This window comes from Odontomachus brunneus, unplaced genomic scaffold (genome assembly GCF_010583005.1).
Source record: "Odontomachus brunneus isolate Ranch 3 - 2012 unplaced genomic scaffold, Obru_v1 Obru_scaffold_064, whole genome shotgun sequence".
In the NCBI taxonomy this organism is placed as follows: domain Eukaryota; kingdom Metazoa; phylum Arthropoda; class Insecta; order Hymenoptera; family Formicidae; genus Odontomachus; species Odontomachus brunneus.
Window position 1 is genome coordinate 1487704 of NW_022639514.1, and position 14033 is coordinate 1501736.

At 33.9% G+C, this 14033-nt stretch overlaps 1 protein-coding gene across 3 annotated transcripts in view; it reads right to left on the bottom strand.

The window, feature by feature from the left end:
• Nucleotides 1-14033, bottom strand: part of LOC116846426 (lachesin-like) — a 417598-nt gene that overhangs the window by 179356 nt on the left and 224209 nt on the right. For all 3 annotated transcript variants that reach the window (XM_032820223.1, XM_032820225.1, XM_032820222.1), the window contains exon 3: nt 3064-3271. In XM_032820223.1, coding sequence (XP_032676114.1) covers nt 3064-3271 — 208 coding nt within the window. The remainder of the gene's footprint in view (nt 1-3063; nt 3272-14033) is intronic.

Consider the following 14033-nt stretch of genomic DNA (forward strand, 5'->3'; position numbering starts at 1 on the left):
AGTAACTTAAAAATATAAGTTAAATGAAATTAAATCTTAAACACGGATAATCTCAAAAATTATATATATGTAAATGTGTACTCGTATATATATATATATATATATATATATATATATATATATATATATATATATGTGTAATTTTTAAAATTATACATTTTTAAGATTTAATTTAACATAATTTAATTAATTTTTTAGATTATTTTTGCGATTTGAGATTATATAATTTGTAAGATTATCTATTTTTTCTCTCATTGCAGCGTCACAACGCCCCGTGGCTAGTAATAAAATTAAGAAGCTAATGACCCTTTGTGAGAAAATGAGAGGAAAAATAATAAGTAAAAAAATAAAGTCGAAGATGTAGAATAAAACGCTTTTATACAAGATTTTGCTTCTAAGACAGTTGATCTTGAAGATTGTACATTTAACGAGATCTTTTCGTATTTTAAAGCTTGGATGATTCTCAACGACTCTCGTAATAAGTCGGTAAACTTATTTTGACAGCGGTTGCGCGTATATATATATATATATATATATATATATATATATATATATATATATAAGACGTTCGCGTCGTAACGGTCGTTACAATTTTTGAGCTACACTTCCGACGGTTTGACGAGAAGATATTACAAACGCAAGTTTGTCAGTTTTTTTAAGTTTTCCCATAAAAGAACCTCGAAATGACGTTTTCTGCTATAACACGTTTATAAATAAGTCTCTTGCGTAAATCGTATTTGTAATTGTGATTATGATTTTTTACGATCATGACGAGTAAGATATTTTATATATAATTGTCCTAAACATCGATTTGTTCCGACGTGATCGCGGCTAACTTCTAAAAGAGGAAACCCGTGCCAGCATGACTATTGAGTTTTGTTGTGAGTGAAGCAATGGTAAACTGTAGATTGCTAATTACGGCATACCCTTAGGGTATCTAATGTCAAGCTCGTATTTCATTCTAACAATTTACGGTACGATACGTCACACAACTTACATGCTTATTGATAACGTGGGAATCTTCCGTGCCGAAAACACGTCGTAAGATTAAAATGCAACATACATTTCAACGCAATCAACAGGTGTATTTTTCTTTAAGTAATCCCGCTCACGATAATTTACGGACCGCGCGTGCTTCAACGAAATATTTCATAGCAATCTATCAAAATTATATTTGTGACATTGACCCGTTTTAGTCCCTTCCGATGTACACAACCATCAATGACCTGAATTATCGTGAAACGTCGCTATTGTGCCGTGTTACAATCAATGTAAAGCTACCCCATCGGTGTCCAGAAACGAGGAGGGTGAGAGAAACGCGCGAGATACTCGATATCGCATCGTTACACCCGAAGAAGTCAACGGAATGACCGCGCGCGCTTCTTCTCTCTTGGAATGACCGTTTAATCGACGATCTCTTCCGCGGAATAAATCACGCGATTATCTATCGCGTGCGCGCGCGTGGCGGCGGCAAATGTGGAGACAGATAATACCTAAATGCATCGGCGGAGCTTGTTACGCTCGATGTAGTCATGGCAGATTGCCATTGTGTCGGCTTCATCGGCATTATCACGAAGTGCCGAGAGAGTACCGCGAGGAAGTCTTGCGTGTGTTTGTGCAGCGGAGGGCAAGAGTCCCGTGGAAACAATTAATCTAGCCCTCTGATTACTCCTCCGACGCATCTATCCTCTCGCAGCTCCGTCCTCTGTATCGTCGCTTTCGCTCTAACCTTGGGCCACAGTCGAGATGTCAAAACTCGAGATATTAATGTGTTCTCTCAGCCGGTGGAGGGATGGCGGACCGCCTCCCCGGTCTTATAGATACTCTCTTCTGATTAAATTATTATAGCTCTGTTGCCACTGCAAGATTAGTGGATACGTTGGGGATACTCTTTTGCTCTCTAAGTATAAATAAGTATAAATCTGCTTAGATGGCCGCGATAAAATGCTTATGTTCCGTTTCATGTAAACTTCAGGAACGGCAAGCTGACTCCATTACGCGAAATGAGATTTATTCGGAGCGTCTAATGGGTTCACAGTGCGATACGATAAGGTCGTAAATAACAATCGATCGGGGTATGTTCCCCGCTACGGATAATGGCGCTGCAGAATTAACGTTAAACGCGCTAGATGGTCCCTCCCTTCTTGAAAACGACAAAATATGAAAAATGAGACGCGCGGGCGCGCGTGACACTAAGAAACGCGCTGAAGTCCTTCTATTGTCCGCTTATAACTATTGTGAACTGATATCTTTTTGATGAAATGCAGTCACAATTTATCTTAACTGCAGGATCCTACAAACAGCGGAAAATTATATTTTAGGAATTAAATGTTAGTAATATGTTCTATCCTTAACCCTTAAGCACTGACACAGAGTTACAAAAATATTTCGAAATTTGATAATTACTTGAGAAAATGTGCGAAACGTCTTTCCTTGTCGTGACTTCGTATCTTACGGGCCAAAGAAAAGATGGACGCGATATGTACACGTTTAAGCGAGAGTGAAACAGCAATAGGTTTCTTTATTTCACTGGGAGTCTATCAGACTCCTGTCAGTGCTTAAGAGTTAAGGTTACTCTCAGAAAATTAGATTTTGAAAAAAATTATAAATTGTACGATGTTATTGCGGATAATACGGAATTTAATTGCAGTAACGCGTCTTCTGCATTAATTACGTTACTGTTTTCACAAAGTCTCTAGATTTAGAAGTAGAAGAAACCTCCCCTGTTAATATATACAGTTACTACTTTCGCATACGTGTACATAACTTCGTTTGGCATCAAATTATTATAAATAAATTTATTATTATTCACAAAGTAATCCTCATAATTATTTCTAATTTCCGAATTAATAATTATTAATAAATATATCAGAAAGTGTATCGCATTTCGGAAGAAAATTCACTAACGTGCTCATAAAATGATATATATTATATTTTACAAAGAAACAAAAAAATAAGTCGATTAAAACGAATAATACTACAAAAGTACATCACGTAAGAAAGTCAAGTGACGTTAACACGCAGAAAATAATACACTGAGCTTAATATAAGTGGAAATCTTACCTACGACGTGTAGATAGCCATATTGCGTTTTGGCAGCAGCAGTGTTAATCTGGCACATGTACTTTCCCTTGTCCTCCTCGTGCACGTCGTTGATATGTAGGAACCAGGTCCTGTGCTTATCGTGCGACACGGATATCCTGGGGTTCCTGGTAATAACATGATTCTGTACCGTCAGAATAGCGCTCTTGTCGAAAAGCATCCAGGCCACCTGAAACGAGACGAATATCATGTTACATCATAAACACAGTTCAAAATTGCGTATCAATTACCACGAAGTTATTGTCCTTTCTTACAATAATACCCGTCGACAGCTTCGAAACTCATTGAGAATTGTACGTGTGTTTATAAAACGCGGTTCGTCTTATTTAACGTGAAAGTGAAACTGCTTCGGATCTTTATATATACTTGAAAAAATTAGTTATAAGTAAACTTTTGAATTCACCTTTATTTTTCTTGAGCGAAGTTCTGTTTCTTTCATTTGTATCTCGATGAACACCATTGAAACGAGCTTGACAACTTATAAAAAGATTATCGGTTCAAACTGATCCACTACATTAAGACAAAGATCGGGTAAAACGAACCAAGACCTTAGATTGAGTAAATTTAATGGTATGCACTGCAGTCGAATTAAATAAAAATTAAGTCTGTTCATCAATCTGATGTAGAAATCTCAACTAAACAATTTAGTTAAAAGTAAAAGATTAATATAGAATTGAAATGCAGTTATATATGGATGCTATAAATGTCTTTTCGACTACGAAAAATTGATTTAGCTATATAATATGTGTAATTTTTCCTTTTTGGATAGAAGTAAATCAGACGAGATAAATATGTTAAATTAATGTCTTTGATAATTGGATATTTGCGAGATTTGTTGAATTAGAAGAAATCATTACAAAGCTTCTTCAAGATTGTTAAGTAAATTGCAATGTACAGAATTCGGCTACACAACTCAGTAACCGTTGATAGATTGCGCTGGCTATCTCGCTTATCCACAGATAAAAATGCTCATTGCGACAAGATATAAGTGCGCGAGTTTTATCACTTATATACAATAATTTAATTGAAAAATTTAGATCTAATTCTGAATAAAAATCTGAGTGTCTCACATGAGACAAATTTCAAATATCAACTAGAATTATCAATGCTGGTGAAATTTCATTAGATTTGGTAATTTTTGTTTTATTCTAAAAATTAATGAAAACTTCCCTATGAAGAGCAAAATTTATATTGACATAAATTCAATTCTATTAATCTTTTACTTTTAATTAAATTTTTTAGTTGAAATTCCTACATCAGATTGATGAACAGAGTTAATTTTTATTCAATTTAACTCGACTGTAGTGGACACAATTAAATTTATTCAATCCAAAGTCTTGGTTTGTTTTTCCCGATCTTTTTTCTCAATATAATAGATAAATTTATATTGACATAAATTCAATTCTATTAATCTTTTACTTTTAATTAAATTTTTTAGTTGAAATTCCTACATCAGATTGATGAACAGAGTTAATTTTTATTCAATTTAACTCGACTGTAGTGGACACAATTAAATTTATTCAATCCAAAGTCTTGGTTTGTTTTTCCCGATCTTTTTTCTCAATATAATAGATAAATTTATATTGACATAAATTCAATTCTATTAATCTTTTACTTTTAATTAAATTTTTTAGTTGAAATTCCTACATCAGATTGATGAACAGAGTTAATTTTTATTCAATTTAACTCGACTGTAGTGGACACAATTAAATTTATTCAATCCAAAGTCTTGGTTTGTTTTTCCCGATCTTTTTTCTCAATATAATAGATAAATTTATATTGACATAAATTCAATTCTATTAATCTTTTACTTTTAATTAAATTTTTTAGTTGAAATTCCTACATCAGATTGATGAACAGAGTTAATTTTTATTCAATTTAACTCGACTGTAGTGGACACAATTAAATTTATTCAATCCAAAGTCTTGGTTTGTTTTTCCCGATCTTTTTTCTCATTATAATAGATAAGTTTAAACTGATGATCTTTTTACAGCCTATAAAACCGGGTCTACAATAGGTGTAAGTCTTAAACTGTAAAATTTGATTATTCACAGTCGAATATGAGAAAAATAATCGACTATAATTGATCAATTCATTAATCAAAGAACATAAAACGATCGAAAAGTAATCGATATTTGGAAGATATGATTGATAGATTAAAAACTATAGACCAATTAGAGATTTTTCTCAATGGTCACATAATTATTGTGTTTGCTGAACGCAGCTATTTTATTTTTCCATTATATTCTATTTTTTAATAGTTATGCCAATGTAACTCTATGTATTCTACTCTATGTATTCTTCTACTGTCAACAGTGTTTTGTACTGTTCTTGTACTGTCATGTGTATTCAATAGTCGCATAATTATTGTGTTTACTAAACACAGCTAATGTATTTCTATATTTCACAGCTATTATTTTATTTTATTTCGCCATTTTATTTTATTCTTTAATAGTTATGCCAATATAATATTTATATATTTATGTAAATAAAGCAATATTCATAAATTATATTAATTACAATTGTTTTATTTTCCGTTTTGTGATAATCAGCTTAATTATGAAAGAAATATAAACTCATAAGCTTAATTATGAAAGAAATATAAACTTTTAAAAATTTGTTAAATTAAGAATTAGAATTACAAGACAGTTGGTGAAAAATTACATTAATTTGGTGAAATTTTATCAGAAATAGGGAAATTTGGAAACTTTCTGATTAAAGATTGATGAAAAAGCATAGTTTTAATCTGGCAACATTGTTCAGATGAAGTGTCTAAATTTTAATTTAGAGTTAGATATGAATTTTTCAATTGAATCGTAATTACAAATATAATGTTATATATATTATATGTATATAGTTTACGCAAGAAACTCACATTTAACTCTAAATTTAGATCTGAGTATTTCACGTAGGACAAGTTTCAAGTAACATTTAATAATGCGTGTCTGTATGACATGCGACTATGTGTATTGCCTGAGACCTGATTGTACAGGTTCGCCTTTTTTAATGTCATTTAGTTGCTGACATCTTCGGTTGTCAGTTACTATGTTTTTTTTACTGTTATGTTGAAATTGTTTATTTTTTGTGGATAATGAATTAGATAGGCATTGTTTAAATTAACGGTTTGTCATAGTATATATTACCTAAAGGAAAAATCTAATAAAATATTTTATTATTCTCTTTGATATTGTATGTAGCTCAAGTCGATAGAAAAATTAAGTGAAACTTTTTACTCGTTACTACATTTGACAATCCATCGGTTACCCGTCACTTTGCAAGACAGTGAAATCAATATCATGATTAATCGATTTTACTGAACGTTTAGTTCGTTTGATATGAATAAGAGATTACGAGAATAAAATTATGCTGAAAGAATTAAGGCTATTAGTTTGCCAAGCATAATCCAGAAATTTATTAGCTCGATTGTAATTATTCTGACCAATTATATTTACAGTGTACAGAAAGACAAAATAATGTTAACTTTACAATCTCTAAGTCGCTTTCTTGAAGAAAAGATTACCTTTTTCTAAATAAATTTGTTTTATATTTAGAATGACATTATAATCTTGAATATATTACTAATCACAAAATATCTTGCATATTTATACAGTAAAAGATTTAAAGATTATAATAAAACAGAGACTTAATAATAACATAAAAAAAGGAAAACTGGTAAAGTGACACAGAACTAAGATGAACATGAACAAGACGAATAATCAATGAGGCTTTCAAGCATTGAGCGATCTACAAAGCTGGCTATTGTTATAGATATTCGGCGATGGGGTAAATCGCCCTGGGACTTTAAGGGCGTTCCTTACAGATACCCAACGTGGTATTCGAACTAACGTGCGATATATGCATACGTGCGCCTGTGTCATGATGCGCGCCCGATGTTTTATACGAGCAAAGTTTTCCTTCCGCGAGAGTGCACAATGCCACGTTCGCCATGCGGGCAAATAAAAAAGTGTATCCCGTAGAGAGCCCAATGCGACCATCTCTTTTGTTAAAATGACCACTTATTGAAAATCCGCATAGTTCCTCTTCGCCACCAAAGAACCACTTTGCGTAGCCCGCCGAATGGACGTCGATTGTTATTCTCGTCGAGATATGTAGTTTTCTGGTTTCTCTTCCGCGAGCGGGAGAAAAAAAAGATAAGAGAGGGAAGATAGAGATAAGTAGAAAGTATCGCGACAACGTCCGGGAGTGCTCTGAGATATTTAGCCGATTTCCCTATTCACGTCGAAGAAAGTGAAGGCCGAAGAAAGGCAACAAAGGAAAACGAGGGAAAAGAATGAAGAAAAATTCTGATCTCTCATTCGCTCGCTGCGAAAAGTCCCTGGAGAAATAAGAAGGGCAGCACAGCGAGCTCTTTTCCCGGACTCAAGTACGAGGAATGTTGCATTTACTTTAACACAGCCGCTCCTTTTCTCAATGTGCAAATGCACTACTGTACGGACAAGCTATATTGCACTATCGTGATAACTCTCGGCGTCGCGATGCTAACCCGCAACGCTACCGGAGGTGTGCGCGATCAAACTAAAAGAGAACGATTCGCGCGGAAAAGCGCGAAGATGTAATCCGCGATCACGTTATACTGTGCCCGTAATGAAAGTAATGCAGATATGGAGAAAGGGCGGACAAGATGAAATATGCGGGCAAGATGAAACATCTTAATTATCTTTGTTTCCACACAATAGCGTGACAATCGTACACGCAAAAAAAATGTCTTAGTAATATCAGCTAAACCGCGGCAGCTGATTCAAACTTAGTCAAAAGGCTAATCGTTTAGCTGTCACTGCTAAAAATTGGCTATGACAGCTAAAATGCATTCGCTATGAAATACAAATATATTAGGTGACGTTAAAAATGCACATTATTTCAAGTAGCTAAGAAAATGGCAGTTATTCCTAAATTTCTTATCGTATGCATATATTAAAGAAGTTTGCCGCACAGCTACAATCATTTGCTACAGTCATTTGTTTTTAGCAGCTAATATTTCTCGCTGTAGCGCCTAAGTTTAAACAGCGAATAAATTTAGCTTCGGTAGTATCGACATTAGCTGTCCCTATTTCAGTGACACATCTTATCTGCCACAGCTATTTTTTATCTGTGGAAGTTAATTTTCTTTTTACGTGTACACTGCATGTCAGATAGCTCTCGATACGTTTGGATCTGGAGTTGAAATTTTTATTCTACTTTCGATCTCAACGTTTTATTTAAAGCCTATTTTGGTATCCTATAGCTTACGTGAATCTGTTTTGATTCTATTTAACTTATTAACTTTGTCAAGAAATGCTCTACAGACATATTGTGCATTTTTGCCGTTTAGAAGCGTTAAGTGGAATTTTTGTTTCTACGTGTATTAAACATACATTGATCTTTCAGAATATACAAGTGTTACAAAGCTTAGGTCAAAAATAAGCTTAAAATTTTGATTCGGATATTTATAAACGAATTTCGATAGTATAGTGTGCATTGTTGTCGATCTGCTTGTGTATAACTCTTTGCTATCTATTCTGACATAAATCATAAAAACCCAGAAGTAATTCTAATAATTCTAATAATTTACTACAACAATTTACATTTACTATAATAATTGTAAGTATATACCGTGTTTGTTATAAAATAATTCTAATTATATAAAGTAATATATAACGATTAACTATGCCATCCAGCCTTATGAATAAATATATATAAAATGAGTTTTTAGTATGAAAAATTATTCATCAAGTAAATAGCATCGCGGGAAAAATAGAATATGACGTGATCTTGCCTTAATGAAAGATGTTCTAAATAAAATTAATCCAAATTATAGGGAAGTATAATTATAATTCTTGCAAAGTTAATATAAAGGGCTAATAATTTCATTGAATTATTATTATTATTCTCATTTATAGTCATCCTCTATATATATATCATTTTTTTCTAATTTATGATCTTAATATAGGCATTGATTAGTAGTAAGTTTTGTACAAAAAATTATGTTAAACAATAATTTAACTTAACTGTATTGCATTCAACAAGTTTATAATTTTTATTTTATGAAATAATTTTTCAACCTTTTGAAATGTCACTCGTTCGTTTATGTTTATTGTGAGCTTTGTAGATTGTTCTGAGGTACTCTGTATATACACTGTTAAATCCGTAGTGTCAAATTATACTTAATTTGAGTTATTTTTAATCATTCCTATAAGTCGCCACTGCTCCTACTATGTCGTTAATTTAACTAATGTAATGGAGTTAAATAATTTAACTTAAGAAATGTATTAAATTTGACTAAAATTTAGTTTATTTTTTATTATGTGCACGTTAATGTAATCTTTGTTTTAGTAAAAAATGACTTAATATTGTTTTAAATGGGTTGATTAGATGTGGTTGTTTTTTTAAACACATGTTTTGTGTTAAAATAGTAAATTTTGACACACATGATAGTTAAAAATAATTAAATATTATTTAACTCAAGAAATTGGTTTAAATTTGACCCTCCAATATTTAACAGTGTGTGTGTTTCTCTTTTTGTAATTATTGTTAACAAATTTTTTCTTAATTAATTTGCTTTTTGATAGCTTTTCAAAAAATAGTTTAAACTAAACACTCATGGAATTTCTTTTAGAAAAAAGTAATTAAAATAAAAGGGTTAGAGGTAAGAGCATTTAAGAGCCAGGCACAGGTGTAAAAGTGCAATCAATGTATTACAACTATACAAATATATAAATTTACGTTTCGACCCGATTTGGGTCCTCTTCAAAAAATTAACAGTTGAGAAAGCATTGAAGGTCAAGCACAAAAAGTTGTAATACATTGATTGCACTTTTACACCTGTGCCTGGATCTTAAATGCTCTTACCTCTAACCCTTTTATTTTGTGTTTTGAATAACTTAGAGCCATTCTTTCTTTTACTTTGTATTGTAATTATTTTAACTTTCTTTTGGCGACTTTTCGAAGAATGTTCTATTTCACCTATTATCCGTCCTTCTCCTATTCTACCTAGAAAGGTAGAAAGATAGAGTAGAGAAGGAAGAGGAAGGAGAGAGACGTATCCACATTTCAATTCCTTTAAACCTACTGGAACTCACGCGTGAACCCGCAAAATAAAGTCGTCAACACTCGAGAGATCACTCCTTACAATCGGCCCAACGCAATAAGCGAATGAAATCCTACTGCCATAAGTCTCTCGGCAACCATAACTATCCGCCTCTGACTCAGGAACGAAAATCGCAATCGTTCCTCGCGTCTTCCGAGCGTGACCGAAATCTCGGTCCCCATTTATCCCGTCGCAGTAACCAGCCAATGTTGGCAGTTGCCTCCACCGTCGCGAAAATATACGAATCATGGAATCATCACGCGTAACCGCGACGTCGGTGAAATTGCACGGATGTCGGAAGAAAGAGAAAAAAAAGGAAATAGTTGACACTCTCGTCATTCCAACTTTCCGTGTAACAATCGTTCGACTCTAGCGATCTGGAGTGGACATTTCTGTAAAAATACTTTATCGAAAATAAAATAAAACACATTAAACGTCTCGGGCGTAATTCCTCCAGTACTTCTGAAGAACTTCTCTCAACTCTGTGACGCGGCAACGTTCTTTTGAAAATTCTTGGAAGAGATCCGAGAGAAAATAAGTTGTGTAAGGTGCGACACCTATGTTCATGCGGGATGAGAAGCGTATCTAACACACTTCGTTTTACTTTTCGCTCAAGAAAATGGTCTTTCTGTTAGCGAAAATAATTGAGATAAATTAGCTAAGATGGATAAATTATTACGATATATTGCGAAACGTTACGATATCGTATATATTTTGTATTTAATGTAAATATGACAGAGATAGAATATCTATCTGAACTGTTTATAGCAAGAGAGCTTCTCTGTGGCATTCATTCAGATTAATGCCAGATTAATGCCAGTCATAATTCTTATAAAAATTGACTGTGATAGATAAAAAAGATTAAACACGAAAGACAAACGAATGCATAATTTTCACACCAACCAAAATTTTTTGCAAATATTACTAAGATGCTACTACTGTAAATCCTGTAAACACACCATAGACAATTTTCCAGCAGGTACGAAAAACAGCGATAAATTTTAACTGTTTCATGTAGAATTCTATCGAGACTAGCAAAATATTTTTCTAAATAAATATATTCACACTATTGCACGAAAAGAACAAGTGAAATGCTAATTCATTTTCGTCGAACATCGTATGTAATTCCGATGTGCTTCTTTTGGAAATATTTTTGTCGTACTCCGCAAACACATGTGGCGAACGGAAGGAAGAATGATCAGTGATGTAAGATACCAATATAAAATATCGATCACTCTCGAAGGATGCAGCGATGCAACGTCGAGAGCGACTTCGCAACTTCGCCTTACCATTCTATACTGAGTTCCGTTTTGTCCTTTACGCGTCTGACTCGGATATAATCTGACGATTCAAAATTGGCAGTCCATTAAGCTTGAGCTCGAGACACGCGCGGCGGGGGACACAAAGAGCTACTTGGAAAGCAAGTTCGCGCGAGCATCTTTTCGCCTCGCCCTTTCTTTCGAATGCATCAACATGCAAGCCGCACGAAAACTAAGATGGATGCGCGAACGAGAGAGGGGTTTGCTCTAGGAGTTTGTTCCCCAAGAGCATGGTACGAAGCATTGATTCCTCGGTGCGAGAGGAGAGTTACAGCTTTGTTTACTACGACGAGGGCGACGAGCTCAGCGCCGTCCAGTCTGGCTTGGCGCTGGCTATGCTGTCGGTGTCTTCTTTTCTTCCACGTCTCCTTCTACCACCCTCGCTTTCCGCCCGTCCGCGAGTCTTTCCCCTTGCTCCCCCAATAGCCTGCCTTACTCCTCCCCACTTCCTCCCCTTCCCCTGGAACGTCTGGACCGGGAGACCTATAGTTAACGTCAAGATCAACTCTCCTCGTTCTTTCAAACGTTCTTCTTCCACGCGAGTACTCCATGGTCTCCGCGTACGCAAACACATTCACCACCAGGCTAGGCGGTTTATATAGAACCATGGAAAGCGAAAGAGCGGCGAACTGAGCCAACCGACTCGTCGTGCCCCTCCCGACGACGTCTCGTACCACCAGCCATTGTGTATGTAGAAAGTTGGAGCACATTCCGCCTGAATGTATTACAACCACTTAACCCGCAAGCTGTCGAGGCCTTCGGGCCGGAGAGAATTCATGTGGCGTATGAACCGCGCTTAACGGAGATGATACTTCGTTTAATCGGTATGTTAAGACTCCTGACCCCTAATTGTAGCCACACTGAATTACGATATCTGGTGGAATTGTGCAGATTCTTTCCTCCACTTTATATGTCGAATTGAATCCGTTCCTTGTACAAAATAATAGATACAAAACGATAACGTTACATAAGGCTTGGCTTGAATTTCAATCTAAATCAATGTGAATCAATAAAATAATGATTGATTTATGTTGAAATTCAGGCTGAACGTAATATATTATTATCATTTAATATCTGTCATTATAAACAAGATTGCTTTACGTCGGCATTCGCATTTGTTACACAGATTCATCACATATACTGGATATTTTCGTCTTTGTTGTCCCTATTTATAATGGACGTATAACTAGGTTCGTTAGACATTTTCGACGAAAATGGATCTTTACGACAGTACGTCGAGCGAGATTTATGGTTATTTATTAAGGCTCCTGAATACTTGCCTTGAATGTTGAATTGTGACGTCAGGAACGAAATGTGAAAATTCTTGCGTGCCATTTTCAAATATAAAGATATTTAAATGGAATAAACCTTGAAAATATTTGTAAAATGTTTCGTAAATTATCTTTTTCCTCTGACAGTCAATAAGTAGTTGTAAAATTAACGTGAAAGAATCATTAGAAAAGGTAGATTAAAGAAGTAGGTTAAGAGGAAGATAGGTTGCAATGTTATGTTCATTTTACGGCTATTTATCTATTGTCAAGAGAAAAGAATAATTCTCGGAGTATTTTACATGTAAGGGAAACTGGGGGCTAGTTGATTGCCGGGGTAAGTTAGCAAAATCGATTATTTCCACTGTTCTTTAACAGATGTCAGAATTAAGCAAATAGGGATTTTAAAGTCGTCTTTGGTATGTTAAAAAATTTTGCTTAATTATGTAACTCGTAAAATAGTAAAAATAATCGATTTTGTAGCCAACTAGTCCTGGTCTTTCCCATTTTTAAGCGACCTCAAATGTATTTCCATATTTTCTATTTGAAAATAGCACACATTTTGGGCATATCTTTTCTTACTTTTGATGTCATCAATTAGAAGTTCCGCAGCAAGGAATCAGAAGCCTTGATTTATGAGGCAAACGCGAAAATTTTCGACATATTTTACCTATCTTTACACTGTAAAAAATTTTGAACTTAACAATGCATTTCACAACTCCTTATTTATCCACTTCAATTTTTGGGTTAATTTAACACAAGAAATATATGCAAACAAATAATACTAATAATATGTCACAATTGACATAAAAATGTAATATTTGGACATTATTTTGTTATTTTAACATTTAGGAATGTAAATATGAACTCAACGTAAAAATAATACAACGATGATGTTAAATTAACATATACGGATATGTTAAAAATTTAACGCAAAAATCTCTCTATCGATCAATGGATCGATTTCAATACAAATTGCTTTTTACAATGTTTATAATCGAACAAGAATTAAAACCCGTGGAAAAATTATTACAGGATTTATCGTTCCTAATGTTAAAAATCAGTATGATTACACATAGTCGCATAATAAATTATAAAATTTTATATATCTGCAGCAATTTACACATATACTTGTCAGGTTTGACTATGAAGCTGAATATAAGGTAAATTTCCCATTGAAGACTTCTCTTTCTCTCTCTCTTTGGTTTTATTATTTCTTTTTTAATACGATATCATCGGATTTAAGCGATATTGAATTCT